Source organism: Bos grunniens, chromosome 25 (genome assembly GCF_055505025.1).
Source record: "Bos grunniens cultivar Pamir isolate PY7600 chromosome 25, Bosgru_T2T1.0, whole genome shotgun sequence".
In the NCBI taxonomy this organism is placed as follows: Eukaryota; Metazoa; Chordata; class Mammalia; order Artiodactyla; family Bovidae; genus Bos; species Bos grunniens.
The window spans coordinates 39,984,734-40,005,613 of NC_141189.1; the positions used below are offsets into that span (position 1 = coordinate 39,984,734).

Sequence of the window (20,880 nt, forward strand, 5' to 3'; positions counted from 1 at the left end):
CATGAGGGACTAGGTCCAGCTAACTGGCTGAAAAGGAGCCAGTGATGAAGAGCTGTTGTCTCCCACCGCCCACAGGGAGCCGAGGCCCGGCTGGCCAGGGCACAGGAAGGACGCACACTGAGCTCCAGGCAGCGGAACATTTGCCCGTCGGAGGAAACGACGGGACGCCCACGCTGCACTGTGATGTGATCTCCCGGGTGGGTTCCACTTCCTGTGGCCTGGACTCGGCCTGGACAGGGCCACTCACAGCAGTCGAAGGAGGCCCACAGCCCAGCTCGAGCCGGGCCCAGGCAAGGGGGCCCCGGGGGCCTGCACAGCCCCAGAGAGGCGCCTGCAGGGCGTCCAGTGGACCTCAACTCCGGGTGGATGGAAAGTCCCAGAGTGAAAACCACCATGGGATACACCCACCCCAAACACACGAACACCCCCAGGAGAGCTGGGAGAGGGCCTCAAACTTGTCAGAGCGGCCGGTGGAGGCAGCCTGGGGTCTGGCCCTGCCGGCCACGGGCCATCCCTTCCGGGGTGGGTGGGGGATGGGGGAGGGAAGTCGCGGGGCAGTGCCTACTTGAGGTGATCCCAAGATCCCCACAGAGGATGCTGTTTCCGCCTGTGCTCAGGATCCTTAGTGGTGGAGGGAGGAGCAGAGCAGCCTCCCGGCCTCTGCCGCATGACTGCGGTTCCCATGCCCCTGCGGTTCCCACATCCTGTGGGCGCCTGCTCTCAGACGCCTGGGCTGCACCGCCGGACGAGGCTGCAGCCGCCAGTCTGCACTCTGCCTGCCTGCACCCCAGGGGCTCCTCGAGGGCAGCCTCTGTGTGTTCCCCCAGCACCCAGCCCGCACGTAAGAGGGAGGGAGAGACGGGAAACTGGCCAGGAGGGTGACCCTGTACGAAGCACTTCCGATCTGCCGCCCTGGTTCCCCTCTCCCCTCCATCACCCACGCAGCTCTTGACAACGCATGCCCCCTCCCACCTCCCCTCACACACAACCTGCTGCAGGCATCTGAGCCTACCACCCTCCTGCTCTGCAACCATCGCTGGCTCCCACCTGCTCGCAGAGGGAAGCTGAGGCCCCCCTCCTGTCACTCTGCCCCCACGTCATCACCTGCTTCTGTCGGTGGCTTCCCATGGAGTGGTTTGCTCCCTGTCTGTCACCAGAGGATGTCCTATATTTCTCCTCCTCTGTAACTTTTCTCACGTTCACGCTGGGCTGTGTCCTTCCCCATCGAGGCAGCACGTGTGCTGAGGTCCACCTCCAGGGGCCTGAGTGAACCCCCACAGCCTGGTGTTTCAGGCACAGCTGACCTGCCTCGGGGACAGGAAGACACTGCGGGGCACGGCTGAGGCAAAGGTGCCTGCTGGGTGCTAGAGAGAAGGAAAGTGGATGAGGCTGGGGGAGGAGGGGTGACCGTGCAGCCCGAGGCAGGACACAGCTCCAGCCCTGGCCAGTCGGCTGCCTGCCGTGCGGCCTTGGGCAAATCACTGAACGCCCCACACGCGCCTGGTTCCCTACCCCCACCACCATCCCCCAAAGGCAAAGGTCTGCTGATGTGAGCCTGTCTCCTCTGTAGCCTTGGCTGGACCACTTTTCCCTGAGCATCAGGTCCGCAGGGGCACTTGGTTCTCGGAAGAAGCCTTGGCAGCAACCCCTGCCTCTGGCTTTCGGGGTGATGACGAAGCCAGAGAGCTGGCCAGAGGCAGCCACAGCTCACTCATTTGTCTGTGAAGCTTGTTGGCTTTTGAAATGAGACAGGAAGGAGGGTTGAGGTGGAGCCCGGCACAGGAAGAGGTGAGGAGCCCCGGACGCAGTGACAGCTGGTGGGCTCAGGGGAGTGCAGGAGCTGGCGGGCCGCATCCCCGCTGCCCTGCACAGTCAGCAGCCCCCGATCCATCTGGACAGGGATCACTCCCACCCTGGACAGATTCTGTCGGCTGAGGGGCCCGGCTGACCGGCCGCAGAGATTTCCAGGACGTCCTGCCCTCCACCCAGCTGCCTCTGTCCACTGGAGCAAGGCGGAGCCCAGAAGTGCCAGGATGGAGCAACCCCAGTCCCCCAGTCTCGGCCTCCCTGGGGAAATGAGGCCCGGGAGGTAAGTCGAGTGCAGGATGGGGGAGGAAGAGGAGACAGCTGACAGGAAGGACCATGACTCTTAAGGCCTGAGCTGCCCTGCGGAGGGCTGGCTGGGGCAGCCCCGTGAAGGTGTCCCTTCGGGTGCCGGGAGCTGCTGGGCAGGACGAGATCACAGTGTGGATAAACAAACACATGCCCAAGGGCAGCCCACCATGGGCGAAGGGGACAAAGCCCAGCTCCCCAGGTACCAACGACAGGACGCCGGGAGGAGCAGGAAGTAGCCGGAAAGCGCTGCAGATAGGCAGAGGTGATGCTGAGCAGGGCAGCCTGTGGTTAAGCTTGAAATCAGCGGACCTTGGCCCCATCCGGGCAGCCCTCTTCCTCCCTTAAGATGGAGGGGACAACACCAGACCTGCCCAGTGTCCTGAGGACCCAGGAAGGTGGTGCAGGGGGGTGGGATTGGTTACCCAGAGCCTGCTTCCTAAATGTCGCCTTCATGTTGGGTGAGCAGCCTGCAGGGTCCTCACCCAGCCGCGCCCATGGATGGAGACGAGGCTCATCATTCTGAGAGGGACAGACTCCTTCTCAGAAGAGGCGCCATGGAGCAGGTCCAGAGTGGCTGTTGGCCTGGGGTCCTCTCCCATGGCCAGTCTCCTGGGCCCGAGGCTTCCTCCCTGTCCTCTCAGTGTAGACCCCTACTTCCCCAAGCCCTGGGGCTCACCTTTAGTCACTGCAGACCATCCTGCAGAGAACACCCCTCAGCAGCCACTGCTGCTGGCCCCGGGAGGTCCTGGGAGTGGGGTGGTTCCTGGGCCACCTGCTCGGCTCCCCTCCTCTGTTGTTACTGGCCCAAGGGTGGAAGCCAGGTTGCGGGGGGCTCTTATCCGAGAAAGGGTGCCAGATGACAGAACAGTCTATTAATTGTGAATCTCAGATTAAACAATGAGGTGGTTTTTTCTTTTAAAGTTTAAGTATGTCCCAAGTATTACACAACATATACTAAAAGAATTATCTGGGGACTTCCCTGGAGGTCCAGTGGTTAAGACTCTGTGTTCCCAATACAGGGGCACAGGTTTGATCCCTGGTCAGGGAACTAAGATCCTGCATGCTGCACGGTGCAGCCAAACCACCCCCCCAAAAAATTGAAAAGAATTACTTACCTGAAATTAAAATTTCACTAGGTGTCCTGTATCTTAATTTGATAAATCTGGCAACCGTAGGCAAGGCTTAGTGGGGCAAGAAGGATGGGTGTCTGATGAGGGAGTATCTGCTCTGGTGCCGGTGGCTAATGGGACCCAGAGTTGGGGAGCTCACCTCCCCACTTTCCCAGGCACACGCGGCTGGCCTCTTCCTCCCCGCTCACTCCTGCCTGCTGCCTTCTTCGTCACTTGCCTAACCACTCTCTGGCCCAGGGGTTCTCCATTCTGGCTGCTCATTAAAATCATCCAAGCAGCTTTACCACACGTCCACGTAGGGGCCCTACACTAAACCAGTGAAGTCTCTGTGTGGCCGGACTAAGCAGTGGCTTTTCTAAAACAGTGCTGCAGAGAATGGCCATGTAATCCAGCCACCCCACTTCTGGGTGGACACACAGAAGAGCTGAAAGCAGGACCTTGAACTGCTAATCTGCCCTCCCTTGTTCACAGCAGCATCGCTCACAAGAGCCAAAAACTGGAAACAACCAGTGTCTGCCTATGGGTGGAGGCCTGAACCAAATGTGGTCCATCCATAAAATGGAATATGATATAGCCTTAAAAAGGAAAGACATTCTAACACACATTACAACATGGATGAGCCTGGAAAACATTATGCTCAGTGAAAGGGGCCAAATATACTGCGTGATCCCACTTACTTGAGGAACCCAGAGTCATCAGATATACAGGAACAGAAGGTAGCCTGGTGGTGACCAGGGACTGGGGAAAGAGGGATGGGAGCCAGAGTCTCCATTGGGAAGATGAAAAAGTTCTAGAGGTGGATGATAGTGATGTTTCACAACACTGTAAATGTACCCAATGCCACTGAATAGAATGCTTAAAAATGGTTAAAATAGTAAATTTTATGTTATATACATTTTGGTGGTGGTGGTTTAGTCATTAAGTCATGTCTGACTCTTTGGGACCCCAGGCTTCTCTGTACATGGGATTTCCCAGGAAAGGATATCGGGTGGGTTGCCATTTCCTTCTCCAGGGCATCTTCCTGACGCAGGAATCGAACCAGGGTCTCATGCACTGCAGACGGTCTCCTGCATTGCAAACAGATTCCTTACCACTGAGCCACCAGGGTACACTTTACCACAATAAAAATTTTAAATTAAAAAAATATACAGTGCTCCAGACAATGTTCTAGAGGCAGTAAGCCTGGCCCTTCTTCCACATGGTCCTGCGTGCTCCTGGCCACCACCCAGTCCCCCCCAAGGCCGTCAGTTACCCGGTGAGCGCACCTGGACATCCAGTGCAGGGGGCTGTGTCCAACCTGGGCCACACCCTGACATCACACCGAGAGCAGGACGCAGGCCTGGGTGTCCCAGCTCGTGTAAGAAGAGGCGGCAGGAGCAATTCTTTGTTTTGGTTTGCGTACATTTGAACTTTTAGACAGCTGCTAGCATAGCCGTCTCTAAATTGAGGTATAACTTAGCCAGTAAAGTGCGCTTGGGGCTTCCCACCTGGCGCTAGTGGTAAAGAACCCACCTGCCGATGCAGGAGATATAAAAGACACTGGCTCGATCCCTGCGTCGGGGAAGAACCCCTGCAGGAGGGCATGGCAACCCACTCCAGTATTCTTGCCTGGAGAATCCCACGGACAGCGGGGCCTTGCAGGCTACAGCCCATAAGGTCACACAGAGTTCACGACTGACGCAACTTAAGCATGCACGCACAAAGTGAGCTCAGTGGAGTTTTACATATGTGTACACCTGTGTGTACTCTGCCCAAATTAATAGGTAGAGGTGTCCAGCAACTTTGACGGCTCTCTCACACCCCTGTCCAGTCAGAACCGCCTCCAAGGGTGACCACATGTTCACTTCTATCTTTTCAGATCAGTCTGGCCTGATTTTAAACCCCCTGCAAATGGAATCACAGAGGGTGTCTCTTTTGCATCAGATTTCTTTCTCTCACAATGTCTGTGAGAGTCAGCCATGTTGTTGAGGATATCAGTAGCTTATTCTTCTTCTTTATTATGTAGGATTTCATTATATGAACGTTCAAAAAAAACCTCATCCTTTTGTTGGTGGACATTGGTTGTTTCCATTTTTGGGGGACTTTATGGACAAAGCTGCTATAAATGTTCTGATCTGTGGTTTGGTGGACATAAGCACTCATTTCTCTTGGGTTTATACCTCAGGGGGAAATTACTGGGTCACAGAAATATGCTTATTTAACCTTATTACTAACAAATATTTTTCCAGAGTGATCTTAAGTTGCATTTCTCTAATGACTTTTGATATTCTCTTCTGTGACATTCTTCAAGTTTTCGGCTCATTTTATCGTTGGATTTTTGTTTCTTACTGATTAATTAATGTGTTTGGGATGTCGTGTCCAAGTCAGAGGTTTGCTTTCTCACCCTTTTAATTATGTCTTCTAACAAACAGATATTCCTGATTTTATTTCATTCAGAGATTCCTGAATCCCAAAACACTGCTCTTTTCTTTCATGCTTAGTGCATCTTATGATCTGTTTAATCTTTACCTAGGCCAAGTTCATAAAGATGTTCTCCCGTGTTTTTTCTAAGGCTTGACTATGTCAGCATTCACACTTAGATCTCTGATCCAGCTTAAATTAATGTTTTGTGTATGGTGTGAGGTAGGGGTCATGGTTCCTTTTTCCCACATGAACATCCCATTAGCCAACACAGTTTAATGCAAAGACCACCCTTTCCCCACTGAACGGCAGTGGAGCCCCGTTATAAACCCAGTGATCATATATGACCAAGCGATCGTATATATGTGGGTCGGTTTCTAGACCCTCTATTCTACTGCACGGTCTATTTGTCTGCCCTTGTACCAATATCCATAGCTCTACACTAGGTTTTGTGCTTTTTTTTTTAAGAGAAGTTTCTTAAAAAATTATTTGACTGTACTGGGTCTTTGTTGCTGTGCGCAGGCTTTCTCTAGTTGCAACGAATGGGGGCTACTCTCCAGTTGCGGTGGCTGGGCTTCTCACTGCTGGCTTCTCCTGGCTTGAGGGCTCAGTACTTGTGGTACATGGGTTTATCTCCCAGTGGTATGTGGGATCTTACCAGACCAGAGATGGAACCCATTTCCCCTGCATTGGCAGGTGGATTCTTAGCTACTGGATCACCAGGGAAGTCCCTACATGAAGTCTTGATACTGTGTACTGTGAGTCCTCAGGCTTTGTTCTTCTTCGAAATGATTTTGTCTATTTCAAGGTTTTCTGTTTATGTTTTACAATCAGTTTGCCTCTCTTCCCCCTCTCCAAAAAACCTGCTGGGATTCTGATGGAGATGTCAATCTATTAATCTATTTGGGAAAGACAGACATCTTAATAATATTAAGTCTTTCAATCTGTGAACATAGCAAATCCCTAATTTTAGGTCTTCTTACTTGTTTTATAGTTTTCAGTGTAGAGGTCATGAAAATTTTTTGCTAGATTTATTCTTATATATTGGATATTTTTATGGCATTTCGAATTTTTACTTTTGATTTGAGTGTTACTTAGTAAGTAGAAATATAACTGATCCCTTTCATGTATTGATCTTGTGTCCCGAAACCTGAAGTTCATATATTTGTTCTAACAATTCTATTGTAGATTCCTTTGGATTTTCAATATATATAATCATGTCAACTATGAATAGTGATCACATACATTTATCTTTTCCTTTTCTAATCTTGATGTCTTTTCTTTCTTTCATTTGCCCTATTGCACTAGCACCTACTTTATTAAAAAAAAAAAAGCAACCATCAACTAGGATAGGTTACCCCTGAGGAGTGGAAGTCAGGTTTATATTTTACTTACTTTTATGTTACTTATGTGATTTTAGTGTTTGCCTTTTATAATTATATAAGTGATATTTTTAAATGAGGGGAGAGCAGTACATATCAGTTAGCAAAATCTTTCACTTTTATGCATTGGAGAAGGAAATGGCAACCCACTCCAGTGTTCTTGCCTGGAGAATCCCAGGGGCGGGGAAGTCTGATGGGCTGCCATCTCTGGGGTCGCACAGAGTCGGGACACGACTGAAGCGACTTAGCAGCAGCAGCAGCAGAAGCAAGCAGTTGAAATTCACAAAATAAGAAGCACTTCCTTAATCCCTCTGTCATATATTTCCAGCTATCCTCTAGCCAGACAAAAATGATATCTTATTTTTTTTTAAGTATCTTATCATAATTCTCCTTTGCACACTGATTTTTTTCCCACATAGAAATACACTGTAAAACATACAGGAAGTTCAACAAACTCCAAGTCAGATTAATTCAGAGACCCACATCAAGACACATAATAATCAAACTTTCAAAAAACAAAAAGAATCTTGAAATCAGCAAGAGAGAAGCAAATCATCACATACAAGGGATCCTCAATAAGATTATCAGCAGACTTCTCACCAGAAACTTTGGAGACCAGAAAAGAGTAAGCTGACATGTTCAAAGTGCTCCAAGAGAGGAACTATCAACCAAGAGTCCTAAAACCAGCAAAACTGTCCTTCAAACCTTAAGGAGAAATTTTGTGTTTCATGTGACGTATGATTCAAAAAATGATTTTTCATGGGCTGGCCAAATTCATTGACTTTAAATGTTATTTCTGTCACATTACCAAATCCCTTCCTATGTAAATAATATAAATATATACTTGTTCCTGGACCCTATGTTATGTTTTATTGACTTACGATTCTATTTTTGTGCTATCCCACCCTGCTATATACATAGCTTAATAATAATGAAAGATTATATTCAAGAATGCAAGTTCTGTCGGAGAGAAAGTGGGAAGGGATAGTTAAGGAGTTTGAGATGGACATGTACGCACCACCATATTCACAATGGATAACCAACAAGGACCTACTATACAGCACAGGGAACTCTGCTCAGTGTTATGTGCCAGCCTGGATGGGAGCGGGGTTTGGGGGAGAATGGATACATGTATATGGACGGCTGAGTCCCTTTGCTTTTCAGGTGAAACTTCCACAACATTGTTAATCGGCTATACCCCGATATAAAATGAAAAGATTACAGTCTGGAAAAAAAAATCATGGAAATCTAAATAAAAAAAGAATGCAAGTTCTTGCCACAACAAAGACCCGAAGCGACCAAAAAAAAAAAAAAGACTGCAAGTTTGGTTTGAAGTTAGGAAATCCACAAGTGCAGCTCACAGTTTAAAGGCAAGATAAGTCACGGCACTCCCTCCCGTGACTTCACACACACTGAGATACGTCCACACTCCTGAGGACCAGGGCTCGAGCCCCTCTGACCTTGCCTCCTAACCCCATGGTGAGCCCACTCGCTCGCCGACTGTGCTCTGGCAACCGGCAGGGAAGTCCACTCAGGTCTTGTCCTGCCTGCTAGTCTCCTGGTTCTCTGCATGACTCTCTCCCAACTTTCAGATCTCTGCTCACGTGTAGCTCTTTCACAGAGGCATTCCCTGGCCACCGGGATCCCCTCTGCCCTCCCCCGGGACCCTGACCCTCTCCATCATGCGCACGGTTTATTTTATTCAGGCACTAACTGCCATTTTCTTCTTGTGCCATTATCCTCCACCCCCACCACACTCAAAAGGTAAGGACTTGGTCCAATTGTTCACCGTTACATCGACAGTGCCTTCAGCACACATCAGGCCCCCAGTGAACATCTGGTGGCTGGATGAATGACTGGAAGGATAATGCTGCTGCTGCTGCTGCTAAGTTGCTTCAGTCATGTCCAACTCTGTGTGACCCCATAGACGGCAGCCCACCAGGCTCCTCTGTCCATGGGATTCTCCAGGCAAGAACACTGGAGTAGGTTGCCATTTCCTTCTCCAATGCATGAAAGTGAAAAGTGAAAGTGAAGTCGCTCAGTCATGTCCGACTCTTAGCGACCCCATGGGCTGCAGCCTACCAGGCTCCTCCATCCATGGGATTTTCCAGGCAAGAGTACTGGAGTGGGGTGCCATTGCCTTCTCCAGGAAGGATAATAAATCGTGCAATTAGATCAATGCCGCTAAAAAGTCATTTGCTCATTTAGCAGACAAGCCTAAAAGTTTTATAAAATGTGGAAACATACCTTACGAGGCAGGTAGATTATACAGCACAAATCTTATTGTCAGTAAAAACATGCTTTTTAGTCCAATTCAACTGCTTCCTGGTCATGCATCTCTGGGCAAAATCATTGAACCTCTCTGAACCTCTATGTTCTCCTCTATAAAATGGGAGAAACAATGGTAATGAGAATTGTTACAGAACATAAGGAAATGATGTGAGTCCAGTGCTTAACAGAAGGTCAGGAACACAGTAAACCTTCAACAAGTATTATACAGTGTTAACCTGAATGGCAAGAAGAAATGAGGAATTGAAGGAATCTTTTCCCAAGAGGAGAACTAATTAGAAACTGGTCATAGGGACTTCCTTGGCAGTCCAGCAGTTAAGATTCCACTGCACGGGTTCCATCACTAGTCGGGGCACTAAGATCGCGCACGCGACTCGGTGTGGCCAAGAAGTTTAAAAATAAATAAAAACTTTTAGTTAAAAAGAAATAAAAGAAACCAGTCAAAAACATCAGGTCTAACAGTTTGGGCTAGAACTCCTCCTGGGAGAGTCAGGATTCGGACAAGGATGCTGTCCTTCAACACTGCTGGCAGCAACAGTGAGGTGTGGCCATGCAAAGAAAGTGTTCAAAATCACAGTTAGGTTTTTAGAGAAGAGATGAAATTATTGTATTGCAGTCATTCAAAAGCCTGAAGAGAGGGTTTTTTTTTTTTTTTCTGGTTTATAATTCATTATTTTTGGCTGTGCTGGGTCTTTGTTGCTGCCTGGGCTTTTCTCCAGCTGCAGCGAGAAAGGCGGCTCTCCAGTTGTGGCTTCTCACTGCGGTGGCTTCTCTTGTTGCAGAGCAAGGGCTCTTAGGGCTCACAGGCTTTAGTAGTTCCAGCACAAGCGTCCAGTAGTTGTAACTCACAAAAGGGTCAGGAGGCAAAGTCTGAGAGGCTCTGGAGCACAGCTCAACAGCTATGGGCACACGGGCTTAGTGGCTCCTCGGCATGTGGGATCCTCCCAGGTCACGGATGGAACCCATGTTTCCTGCATTGGCAGGCGGATTCTTTACCCCTGAGCCACCAGGGAAGCCCCTCAAAAGCCTAAAGAGAGTTAACTGAGAAATGATGAAAACTCCTGGGAATACTTAACACCTGGATGGGATAATGAGATTAAAATACACAACAAGTAATTGTCTTCTTTGACACCAACAAAATTCATAACAACAACAAGAATTATTTAAAAATACTTAGACACAAAGAAGAAACTGGCAAGATCTAGATAAGAAAAACTATAGTTTAGCAAAGGATCTAAAGGAAAACCTCAATAATAGCTCCATTAATCCATGCACGTTAATACAGCTTAAACCAGTATCCTAGCCAGTTTCTTTTCCCCTTGGTATTAACATTTAGAAAAATGAAATAAAAGAGCCAGAAGGGACCTGGAGAAGTAGAGGGAGTGTGGCCTTGCTGCTAAGTCGCTTCAGTCGTGTCCAACTCTGTGTGACCCCATAGACGGCAGCCCACCAGGCTCCTCTGTCCCTGGGATTCTCCAGGCAAGAACACTGGAGTGGGTTGCCATTTCCTTCTCCAATGCATGAAAGTGAAAAGTGAAAGTGAAGTCGCTCAGTCGTGTCCAACTCTTAGCAACCCCATGGACTGCAGCCTACCAGGCTCCTCTGTCCATGGGATTTTCCAGGCAAGAGTACTGGAGTGGGGTGCCATTGCCTTGCCCTGGCCTATTTCTGAAGTCCCAAAGTAGTTCAGCCCAGTTGGACACTATCTACCTCAAGTTGGCTGCACTAACTCTTCAGTGTCACCATGAACTGAATGCTTGGAAAATACTGTTTTACTTATTGCCAAGATTCTTTTGCGCTTCCCAAGTGGCTCAGTGGTAGAGAATCCACCTGCCAATGCAGGAGACTTGGATTTGATCTGTGGGCTGGGAAGATCCCCCGGAGGAGGAAGTGGCAACCCACTCCAGTATTCTTGCCTGGAGAATCCCATGGACCGAGGAGCCTGGCAGGCTCCAGTCCGATGGGTCACAAAGAGTTGGATGTGACTGAACACACACAAACTTCTTTTAGTATTTTCCAGGTAGAAAGATCCATCCCAAGTTAAAATGCCCAGGAAGCCCAATCAAATCCAAAGTAGAGGAGTGTGTTGGATCCTGGGGGCTATAGCCAGTGGATCTCTCTTAAATGAACCCTATCAGGACCCAGAGAGCTCCAGGGCTGGAGGGTGTGGGTCAACCACTGCCTCTGCCACCCAAGGCAGCAGGTGTAGCCTCTGCCCAGCCTCACGTCCTTTTTTCTCTCCTAGACCCATGGACAAAGGATGGCTGACCCCTGCCCGCTGAGTGCCTGGGGCCCTGCTGGAGGGGCTGCCGAGGGCTGGACACCCTGCCCGCTGCAGGTGAGGAGGGGGTCCTCCAGTGCCCACCTTGGTTGAGGGAGGGACACGAGGGGGCGGCCAGCTTTAGCCGTGGGACCCACTCCAGTCCCCAGGGAGGAAAGGGAACGTGGGTGGGCAGGGCTTTGCCTCTCAGTGCCCGCATCACTGTCCCCGGCAGAAAACACGCTGCCTGCGGTTCAGGAGGAGCCTGTGCTTCCCGGAGACACAGGACACGAAAGGAGCTGAGTGGCTGCTCTGAGAACCAGTTCTCCCCTCCCTTTCGTCTCCTCCTTTCTTCTTTTCTTTTTAAATTAGCAGACTTTAGTTTTTAGAGCAGTTTTTGGTTCATAAAAGAATGGAGTGGGAAAGACCGAGATTTCCCCCTCCCCGCCTACACGCACCCTGCCCCGCCAGAGGGGCATGTTGGTTACAATCGGTCACCTACACCGACACGTCACGGTCACCCAGAGTCCAGAACCGGCATCAGCATCAGCCCTGGTGCTGTTCCTTCTATGGCTTTGGACAGACATACACACCGTTGCAGTATCACAGAGTCGCTTCCGTGCCTCGGCAATCCTCTGCGCTCCACCAGTTCATCCTCCCCAGAGCCCTGCCGGCCACTGTCCGCTCACTATCTCCGTGGCTCTGCCGTTTCCAGAAGGCCATGGGGCTGGAACTGTACTGCACGCAGCCTCTCTCCGTGGGCCTCTTCCACCCTTCCCCTCTCGCCGGTGGACCTGTTCCTAATTAGCCCCGTTTCCAGGTTACAAATGAGGACACCACGGCACAGCGAGCTCAGGCGGCCCGTCCAGTGTCGCACAGACGGTAAGTGGCAAAGCTCAGATTCCAGCCCGGGGCTCCCTGCCCCTGGCGATGCTCCTGGCAGCAGGGCCCACTGTGGCCACCCAGGAACAAACCACGCCCCCCCCAAACCCGTCCTGGAGGCCAGACCAAGGGCCAGCCGCCCGCCATCCGGGGAGGGAGAGAGTGGGCCTTCATCCCACCTGGGCCCTGAGGCTCGGTCACCTGTCCCAGGCCACTGGGCGGGACGACAGAGGCAGCAGGCCCAGGCCTCTCTCCACAGCCCCTGGCCGCAGTCCTCGACTCCATGAGGAAGCAGGAATTGCGCCCGGGTGGGGAGACTGGCCAGGGCCACACCGCCAGCTCCCCAGCCGAGCAGGTGAAAGCCCTGGTGGACCTGCTGGCCGGGAAAGGCGGTCAGGGCTCCCAGGCCCCGCAGCCCCCCAACAGGACGCCAGAATGCCCGCTGAAGCCCCGTGGCAATGGTAGGCCCATGGATGGGCATCCCCAGGCCTTTTCCCCCTCCCCCTCCCCCCTCCCCTCTCCCACCCTCCCCCATGGCCTCTGTCCTGCAGACTTGAAGATACAGAAACACCGGGAGGCCCTGCTGAACAGGACTGGGGGCGGCCCCGAGCTGGGCAGCCCCTCCCCAAGGCTGACCAGCCTCCTGATGGTGGAGGGCCTGACGGACCTGCAGCTGAGGGAGCACGACTTCACGCAGGTGGAGGCTACGCGCGGGCGCTGGTGCTCAGCCAAGACCATCGCCCTGGACAGGCTCTTCCTGCCCCTGTCGCGTGTGTCCATCCCCCCCCGCATCTCCATCACCATCGGGGTGGCCGGAGTGGGCAAGACCACCCTTGTGAGGAACTTCGTCCACCTCTGGGCCCGAGGGCAGGTGGGCAAGGACTTCTCTCTGGTACTGCCCCTGACCTTCCGGGATCTCAACACCCATGAGAAGCTGTCTGCAGACAGACTCCTCCGCTCCGTCTTCCCGCACGCTGGGGAGGCGGGCCTGGCGTCAGCAGTGCTGAGCAAAGCCCTCCTGGTCCTGGATGGCCTAGACGAGTGTAAGACGCCCCTGGACTTCTCCAACACTGTGGCCTGCATGGACCCCAAGAAGGAGATCCAGGTGGACCACCTGATCACCAACATTATCCGGGGCAACCTCTTCCCGGAAGTGTCTGTCTGGATCACCTCCCGTCCCGGAGCTGCTGGCCAGATTCCGGGGGGCCTGGTGGACCGGATGACCGAGATCCGGGGCTTCAGCGAGGAGGAGATCAAGACCTGTCTGGAGCAGATGTTCCCCGAGGACCCTGTCCTCATGGGCTGGGTCCTGAGCCAGGTGCAGGCTGACCGGACCCTGTATCTCATGTGCACCGTCCCGGCCTTCTGCCGGCTGGTGGGGGCAGCGCTGGGCCACCTGCACCGCAAGAGGCCAGGGCCCCCGGACGCCGAGCTGTGGCCCCCGAGGACCTTGTGTGAGCTCTACTCGTGGTACTTCAGGATGGCCCTTGGCGGAGAGGGGCAGGAGAAGGCCAAGGCGAGCCCCCGCATCGAGCAGCTGGCCCACAGCTGCCGCAAGCTGGTGGGCACGCTGGGCCGGCTGGCCTTCCACGGGCTGGTCAGGAAGAAGTACGTGTTCTACGAGCCCGACCTGAAGGTGCTGGGCGTGGACCTCGTGCTGCTACAGACGGCCCTGTGCGGCCGCTTCCTGCAGCGGGAGGAGACGCTGGCCTCCGCGGCCGCCTACTGCTTCACTCACCTGTCCGTGCAGGAGTTCCTGGCGGCCGCGTACTACTGCAGCGCCTCCAAGAGGGCCATCTTCGACCTTTTCACCGAGGGTGGCGTGTCCTGGCCCCGGCTGGGCTTCCTCACACACTTCCGGAGTGCGGCCCAGCGGGCCATGCAGGCTGAGGACGGGCGGCTCGACGTCTTCCTGCGATTCCTCTCAGGCCTCTTGTCCCCGAGGGTCAACGCACTGCTGGCCGGCTCCCTGCTGACCCAGGGCGAGCACCAGGGCTACCAGGCCCAGGTGGCCGAGCTCCTGCAGGGCTGTCTGCGCCCCGACGTGGCAGTCTGCGCCCGGGCCATCAATGTCCTTCACTGCCTGCGCGAGCTGCAGCACACCGAGCTGGCCCGCAGCGTGGAGGAGGCCGTGGCCAGCGGGGGCCTGGCCAGGCTGACCAGCCCCCCACACCGCGCCGCCCTGGCCTACCTCCTGCAGGTGTCCGACGTCTGCGCCTGGGAGGCGCCCCTGCCCCTGTGCCTCAGCCCCGGCGTCCTCCAGAGCCTGCTGCCCCAGCTGCTCTACTGCCGGAGCTTGAGGTGGGCGCTAGGGGCAGGGGCAGGGTGTGCAGGAGGAGGGTACAGTGAGGACCGGGCGGGCTCCTCCCGCCCCCATGCCCCTCTGTGTCCCGTCCTGGGGCTGCTGTCACCAAGGACCACAACCCAGGCGGCTTCAAACGACAGAAACCTCTTCTCTCCCGGTTGTGGAGACTGGAGTCTAAGAGGACGTCATCAGCAGGGCCGTGCTCCCTGGGAAACCTGTAGGGACGGTCCTTGGGTCATTCCTGGCCTTCCCAGCCTGCGGTGTCTGCCGGCAGTCCTTGGCTTGCAGACCCAGGCTCTGCCTCTGAGGTCACACGGCTGTCTCCTCCGTGTCTGTCTTCTCATCGATCTCTCTCTCTCCTGGGGACACTGGTCCCCACGCTGGGTTACAGACCACCTCACTCCACTATGACCTCATCCTCGCTCGTTATCTGCAACAACTCTATTTCCAAAGAAGGTTGCATTCCTGAGGCATGGGGGTGGGGGGTTGTAAACACCAGTATATCTTACAGGGGTAAACCACTCGACCCACAACACCCCGTATAGCACCCCAGTGCTGACAGAGGCCACGCCCATTCACTCCACCCTCAGCCTGTCATCCTCTGCCCACTCTCTGGACTTTGGTGGCAGGGAGGGGAAGGCTGGAGGACCAGGGCCATTCTACAATCCTTAAAGGAGGGCAGCTGGTGTCCGACTGACACACACACTGTGGGGGCTGCAGGGAAGACAGCCCCGAGGGTCAGAAGCCCATGGTTTATGCCACTGAACCTCCCAAGTCGCCTGGTGGGAGAATTCTGAGCACGCAGGTGTCCTGGCACAGATCTCTGAGTCGCTCAGCAGGGGCTTCGCTGGGATGGAGAGGAGGGGGCGGCAGAGGGTCTCAGCCTAGGTGTCTGAGCTTAGTGGCCACTCCAGTGCCAGGGACCTCATCCCACCTGCCCACGGGCAGCAGTAGGACCACTCACTACCGCTGTTCCTCCTGACCAGGCTGGACACCAACCAGTTCCAGGACCCCGTGATGGAGCTGCTGGGCAGCGTGCTGAGTGGGAAAGACTGTCACATTCAGAGGATCAGGTAACACAGACCCAGGAGACCCCACACAGGGTGCTCGCCTGTCTCTCAGGGTCCGGGGCTCTTTTCACATCCTCCTCTCTGCTCAAGTGGCCTGCGATGCTTTCCAAGAGAGGTATCTTCAGGGCGTGTGGCTCAAGGTGCAGACTGCTTGTTTCCACCCATTCCAGAAAGTTCCAGAGGCCCAGGTACCTCACTTGTAAGAAGAGAGAAAGGATATGGCAAGAGTCAGATGCTACCGTAGATACGTTTTCTCAATACTGTATGCGTGGATGTACTGCCAGGCCCGATTCACTCTACATCCCTCTCAGAGTTTGCCCTCAGATGGTATTCAGAATTACATCTTTAAAAAAAAAATCCAAACGTTTAAATTTAAAAATTCATATTAATTAAAACAATTTTAAATATCGCATCTTTACTATTCTAATTAATGACAGTTTATATACTAACTGCAGAGCAGATCTATATGCTCATGAAATCTCTCCTATAAATAACATAGCCAAGTCCAAATAACACCTGATTTGAATCAATGTGATGACCAGCAGCTGGCTTTGGGAGAACTAGGGAAGTGAATTTAGAGAAAATAAGACTCAGAGTGTAAATTTTCATAAGCCTCACATAAGCTTCCAGCTTTTGAAACCATCTTTTTCTGAAAAGACAAAAATATAGACTGAGTCCAGACCCAAAGTAAGTCATTGAGGATAGTGGTCAGAGTGGTGAGCTCTGTGTGACCTTGGACCTCTGTGTGACCTTTGTGCCTGAAGAGGGTAAACAGTAGGGGTTCAGGGGTCCCCTGGACCACTCTTCAGTGTGTTCAGGGTATACCCTTTCAAGGTAGATAGAGATGTACATTTTATTAAAGTCAGCTTCATAGCTCAACCATTTTGCTTTCTTGCTTTAGAGAAAGGACAGGGGCCACGGGTGTGCTGGAGCCACAGGTTCAGCCACCAGGTCATGAGCAGGAATTTTTACATGTTGACAGTGCTAGAAATTGGCCACAGTGGGAGTATTTACACCATGGAAATTAGCCAACGCAACAAATCAGGGCTTTTGTTATTTCGCTTTTTCCTGAGAGTTGGTTCTCCAGCACAGCCCTGGCTGGAATCCACGTGGTCGTCTGCAGTAACTGCCCATCCTCTCTGCTGCACTGTTTGTGTAGAAGCTGTTGCACTCGATTCTGGTCAGACTTCTCCCTGGGGCCCTCTGCTGGGCTTCCCAGGTGGTACTAGTGGGAAAGAACCTGCCTGCCGGTGCAGGACACAAAATGAGACAAAGGTTCGATCCCTGGGTCAGGAAGATCCCCAGGAGGAGGGCATGGCCGCCCACTCCAGGATTCTTGCCTGGAGGATCCCATGGACAGAGGAGCCTGGCGGGCTGCAGTCCATAGGGTTGCGAAGAGGCGGACATGACTGAAGTGACTGAGCACGCACACATGGGGGTCTCTGCTAATGTGAGGGCCTGTCCACCCACTCTGGCCCTACCATGCCCATCTGCTGGGCCTGGCTCATCTGGTCTCCCCCTGCGTCCAGGCCCTGATGATGCTATGGTGGCTGACGGGTTTGGATCACAGGCCTGGAGTTGCAGAAGAGGTGATGAGGTTAAAGACCCTCATTAAGCACCCTCTCCTTCTCTTCGGGCAGCTTGGCTGAGAATCAGATCAGTAACAAAGGGGCCAAAGCTCTGGCTAGATCCCTCCTTGTCAACAGAAGCCTGACCACTCTGGAGTAAGTAGGACCCTCACCACTGGGATGGGGGGAGCCTGTGAGCCGTCGTGTGAAGCCCCCTAGGCAACACTCTCCCCAGGGTGGGCTGGAATGACAGCTGAGCCAGCCAAGTCTTGGCTCCTCCTCAGCTGCTGGGGCTCGCTCACAGAAGCACCAGAATATTGGCCTTGAACCTAGTGTTATCATCTCCTCTCCACACTCAGCCCAAGCCCACTAGTCCATCAGACCCTGCTTTCTTCCCTGCTTCGTGTGGGGCCATCATAGGGAATGCCTTCCTCAGTTGCCTAAACAAAGATCTCTGCCCCAGTTCCACCAAACAGGGCTTTCCTGGTGGCTCAGACAGTAAAGAATCCACCTGCAGTGCAGGAGACCCATGTTCAATCCCTGGGTAAGGAAGATCCCCTGGAGAAGGGAATGACAACCCATTCCAGTATTCTTGCCTGGAGAATCCCATGGACGGAGGAGCCTGGTGGGCTGCAGTCCATGGAGTCACAAAACAGTCAGACACGACTGAGCAACTAACACCACAAACCCTGGCACCTTCTCTTCAAGGAGCACAGATTTAAAGATCTGAGTAACTTCTGTCCTGCCTTCCCTCCCCGGTAACTGGATAACTGGTCTTTTCTCTTCCTCTGCCAGTCTCCGCAGTAACTCCATCGGACCTCAGGGGGCCAAGGCGCTGGCAGATGCTCTGAAGATTAACCGCACCCTGGCCTCTCTGAGGTACATGTCACCTGCTTGCTGCCTCTGCCCCCAGGAGGTGGCTCAGAAAACCATCTCCTCAGGTGCCACCCGTGTAGCGGGAGGTAATTCCCAACAGCAGCCACAAGATACTGGCTCCCATCCAGTGGATGCCAGGGCATCCTGTGTGCTGAGCGAGTTCCTAAGTCCAGCTCTTCACTGCGCCTGTGTTCAGGGTCTGAACTGGGGAAGGAGCAGAAGAGGGAGAGAGGTACGAGGAGGTCTGACAGGCAAAACAATCTACGAGGAAAAGTTCTTGTCTCCATAAGTGGGAGGTCCCCAAGGCCATGACATCAGGATGACCCCTGAGGTGTCTTCCAAGACACTGAAATCCCATCTTTCAGATGCTCCCCATGGTTTGCTGAGGTTTGCTGGGCTCCTTTAAGGGGCCAGTGGCTGTATCCATCCTTAGTTGATGGATACAATGCGTTGATGCGTACTGTTGGTTTGTTTTGCTCATTTCCTTCTTTTTACTGAGGCAAAATTCACATAAAATTTACCATTTTGGAGTGTACAGTTCAATGGCATTTAGTACAGTCACAGTTATGCAACCAACACCTCGATCTAGTTCCTAAGTATTTACATCCCCCTAAAAGGAGTCCCTCTACCCATCAGCAGTCACTTCCCATGCCCCCCTCCCCCCTCAGCCCCTGGCAACCACCAATCTGCTTTCTGTCTGAAGATTTTGTGTAAACGGAATCAAAGAGTAATTTTGTGCCTATCTTCTTACACCCGGTGGAATGTTTTCACGGTTCATCTATGTTGAAGCATGTGTATTTCATTCCATTTTAAGGCTGAATAATATTCTATTACATGGACCACGATTTGTTAATCCATTCGCCAGTTGCTGGACACGGGTTGTCCCCACCTATTGGCTATTGTGCTGTACATATTTGTGTACAAGCTCTTGAGGACCTTTTTTTCAGGTCTTCCAGGTGGATACATAGCAGTGGGATCTGCTGGGTCACAGGTGACCCTGTGTTTAACCTTTTGAGGAAACGGCCCGGCCCGCTTTCCTCGGAGGCCACACCGTCTAATGTTCCTACCAGCAACTGGGATGAGAGCTCCAAGTTTTCCACGTCCTCACCAACACCTGGCTGCTATGTTTCAGCTGTAATTCAGACTATCGATGACCTTGTGGTCTAGTGATCAGGGGCTCCTTGTCCACAGCCAGCAGGCAGGTGCCTGGAGAACCCAGGGAAAGCCTGAGGCCAGAGCAGCGGTGGGAAGGGCCAGCTCCCCCACTCCCTGGGTGTGTGGGGTGAGGGCCTGCCGGGCACCCTCTTGGGCTCCACCAGTGATGCCTCTCCTTGCCTCCACAGCCTCCAGAGCAACAGGATCAGGGACGACGGTGCCAGGTCCATGGCTGAGGCATTGGCCACCAACCGGACCCTCTCCGTGCTGCAGTGAGTGGGCATGCTGGCTGGCAGAGAACGGTTTTCTCTCCTCTCTTCTCCTCCCCCAAGGGCCTGTTTCCTGCACAGAGGGGTGGATGGGACAAGGCCTGGAGGCTTTCTGAGCCATCTGCACGGCCCCTGGAAAACCTGACGTCCACTGCTTTTCCGGAGAATAGGTGTTGGGGGAATAATTACAAACAGAGCCTCCCACCAAGATGGGAAATCCTCTCCACAAATGCAGAAAAGTACGAAACAGCTTAGTTACTGGAGTAAGCACTCAGCTAGCCTGCAGTGAGCATCCAAGGTGACCCGCCAGTGGGATGGCAAAGACAGAAAGGAATCTCACCCTTTCCTGCAGCCGAGCAGACAAAACCCTTTACATGTGGGTTTTCCAGAAAGACCACAGCTTGTCCTCAAACAAGAGAACTGGAAAAGCACCATGTGTCGTACTTAGTTTATCCTAAATTTGCCTGTCGTCCGGGACGGGGAGCTGTCTATGCCTGCCTCCTGCCTTCATGCCGAGGAAAATGAAAACTCCTGGCTTTATGACAAGCAGGCACTTACAGCTGGAGGAGGTGTTGCCTTCCTAGATGTGCAGGGTTCAAAGAGATGGCGCGGAGGCCCTTACCAAAGACATTCCTAGGCTGTAAGTCTAGCAAGAGGCTAACTTCTATTAATAGCTCTTAAAAAGATTTACATACTCTCAAAGGGACAGGGAAAGGATTTATAATCCCTAGTCTCCTCAAGGAAATACTCTATGGGAGGGGAGTGTTTTTTCCTCCCCCTGCTCTTTTGGAACCAAGGAAAGTTCCATTTTGCTTGGATTGTAGTTAGCCTCATACAGATGAGGTCCTGGCCTGCCTGTCCTAGGATGAACACAGGGGTCCTCCTGTAGTGTCTTCCTCCTCCAGATTTAGTGTAAGAGGAAGTAGCTTCTGCAGACGAGGAGCCTAAGCCAGGGTCCGCCCTCAGGAGGACTGTAGGGTGGGGGGAAGGCTGCCGGTTGATCTGAATGGAGGCAGACTGCTGAGTGTTGAGAAGGCTGGTCAGGTGAGGGGCCAGTGGGACTTGTATGTAGAAGTCTTCAGAAAGTCTCCAGTTTGGAAGTTGATGGATATTAACAGTGTCTGCTGGTCACTGCTTTCTGACCCCTCAAGGGAAGGCCCAGCTGCCCTTGCCTCTTTT

The 20,880-nt window shown here is 52.8% G+C and overlaps 1 protein-coding gene across 5 annotated transcripts in view; it reads left to right on the forward strand.

The window, feature by feature from the left end:
* Positions 1 to 1,790: 1,790 nt before the first annotated feature.
* NLRC3 (NLR family CARD domain containing 3) overlaps positions 1,791 to 20,880 on the forward strand; it is a 30,497-nt gene continuing 11,407 nt past the window's right edge. The window contains exons 1-9 of one of the 5 annotated variants that reach the window (XM_086376057.1): positions 1,791 to 2,089; positions 11,562 to 11,654; positions 12,397 to 12,458; positions 12,718 to 12,919; positions 13,010 to 14,759; positions 15,750 to 15,836; positions 17,474 to 17,557; positions 18,197 to 18,280; positions 19,621 to 19,704. In XM_086376057.1, the coding sequence (XP_086232183.1) occupies positions 12,742 to 12,919; positions 13,010 to 14,759; positions 15,750 to 15,836; positions 17,474 to 17,557; positions 18,197 to 18,280; positions 19,621 to 19,704 (2,267 nt within the window). In that variant the 5' untranslated portion in view covers positions 1,791 to 2,089; positions 11,562 to 11,654; positions 12,397 to 12,458; positions 12,718 to 12,741. Of the gene's footprint in view, positions 2,090 to 11,561; positions 11,655 to 12,396; positions 12,459 to 12,702; positions 12,920 to 13,009; positions 14,760 to 15,749; positions 15,837 to 17,473; positions 17,558 to 17,864; positions 17,946 to 18,196; positions 18,281 to 19,620; positions 19,705 to 20,880 lie in introns of those variants that run through there. The other 4 variants (XM_086376058.1, XM_086376061.1, XM_086376059.1 and 1 more) reach the window with 4 other exon arrangements.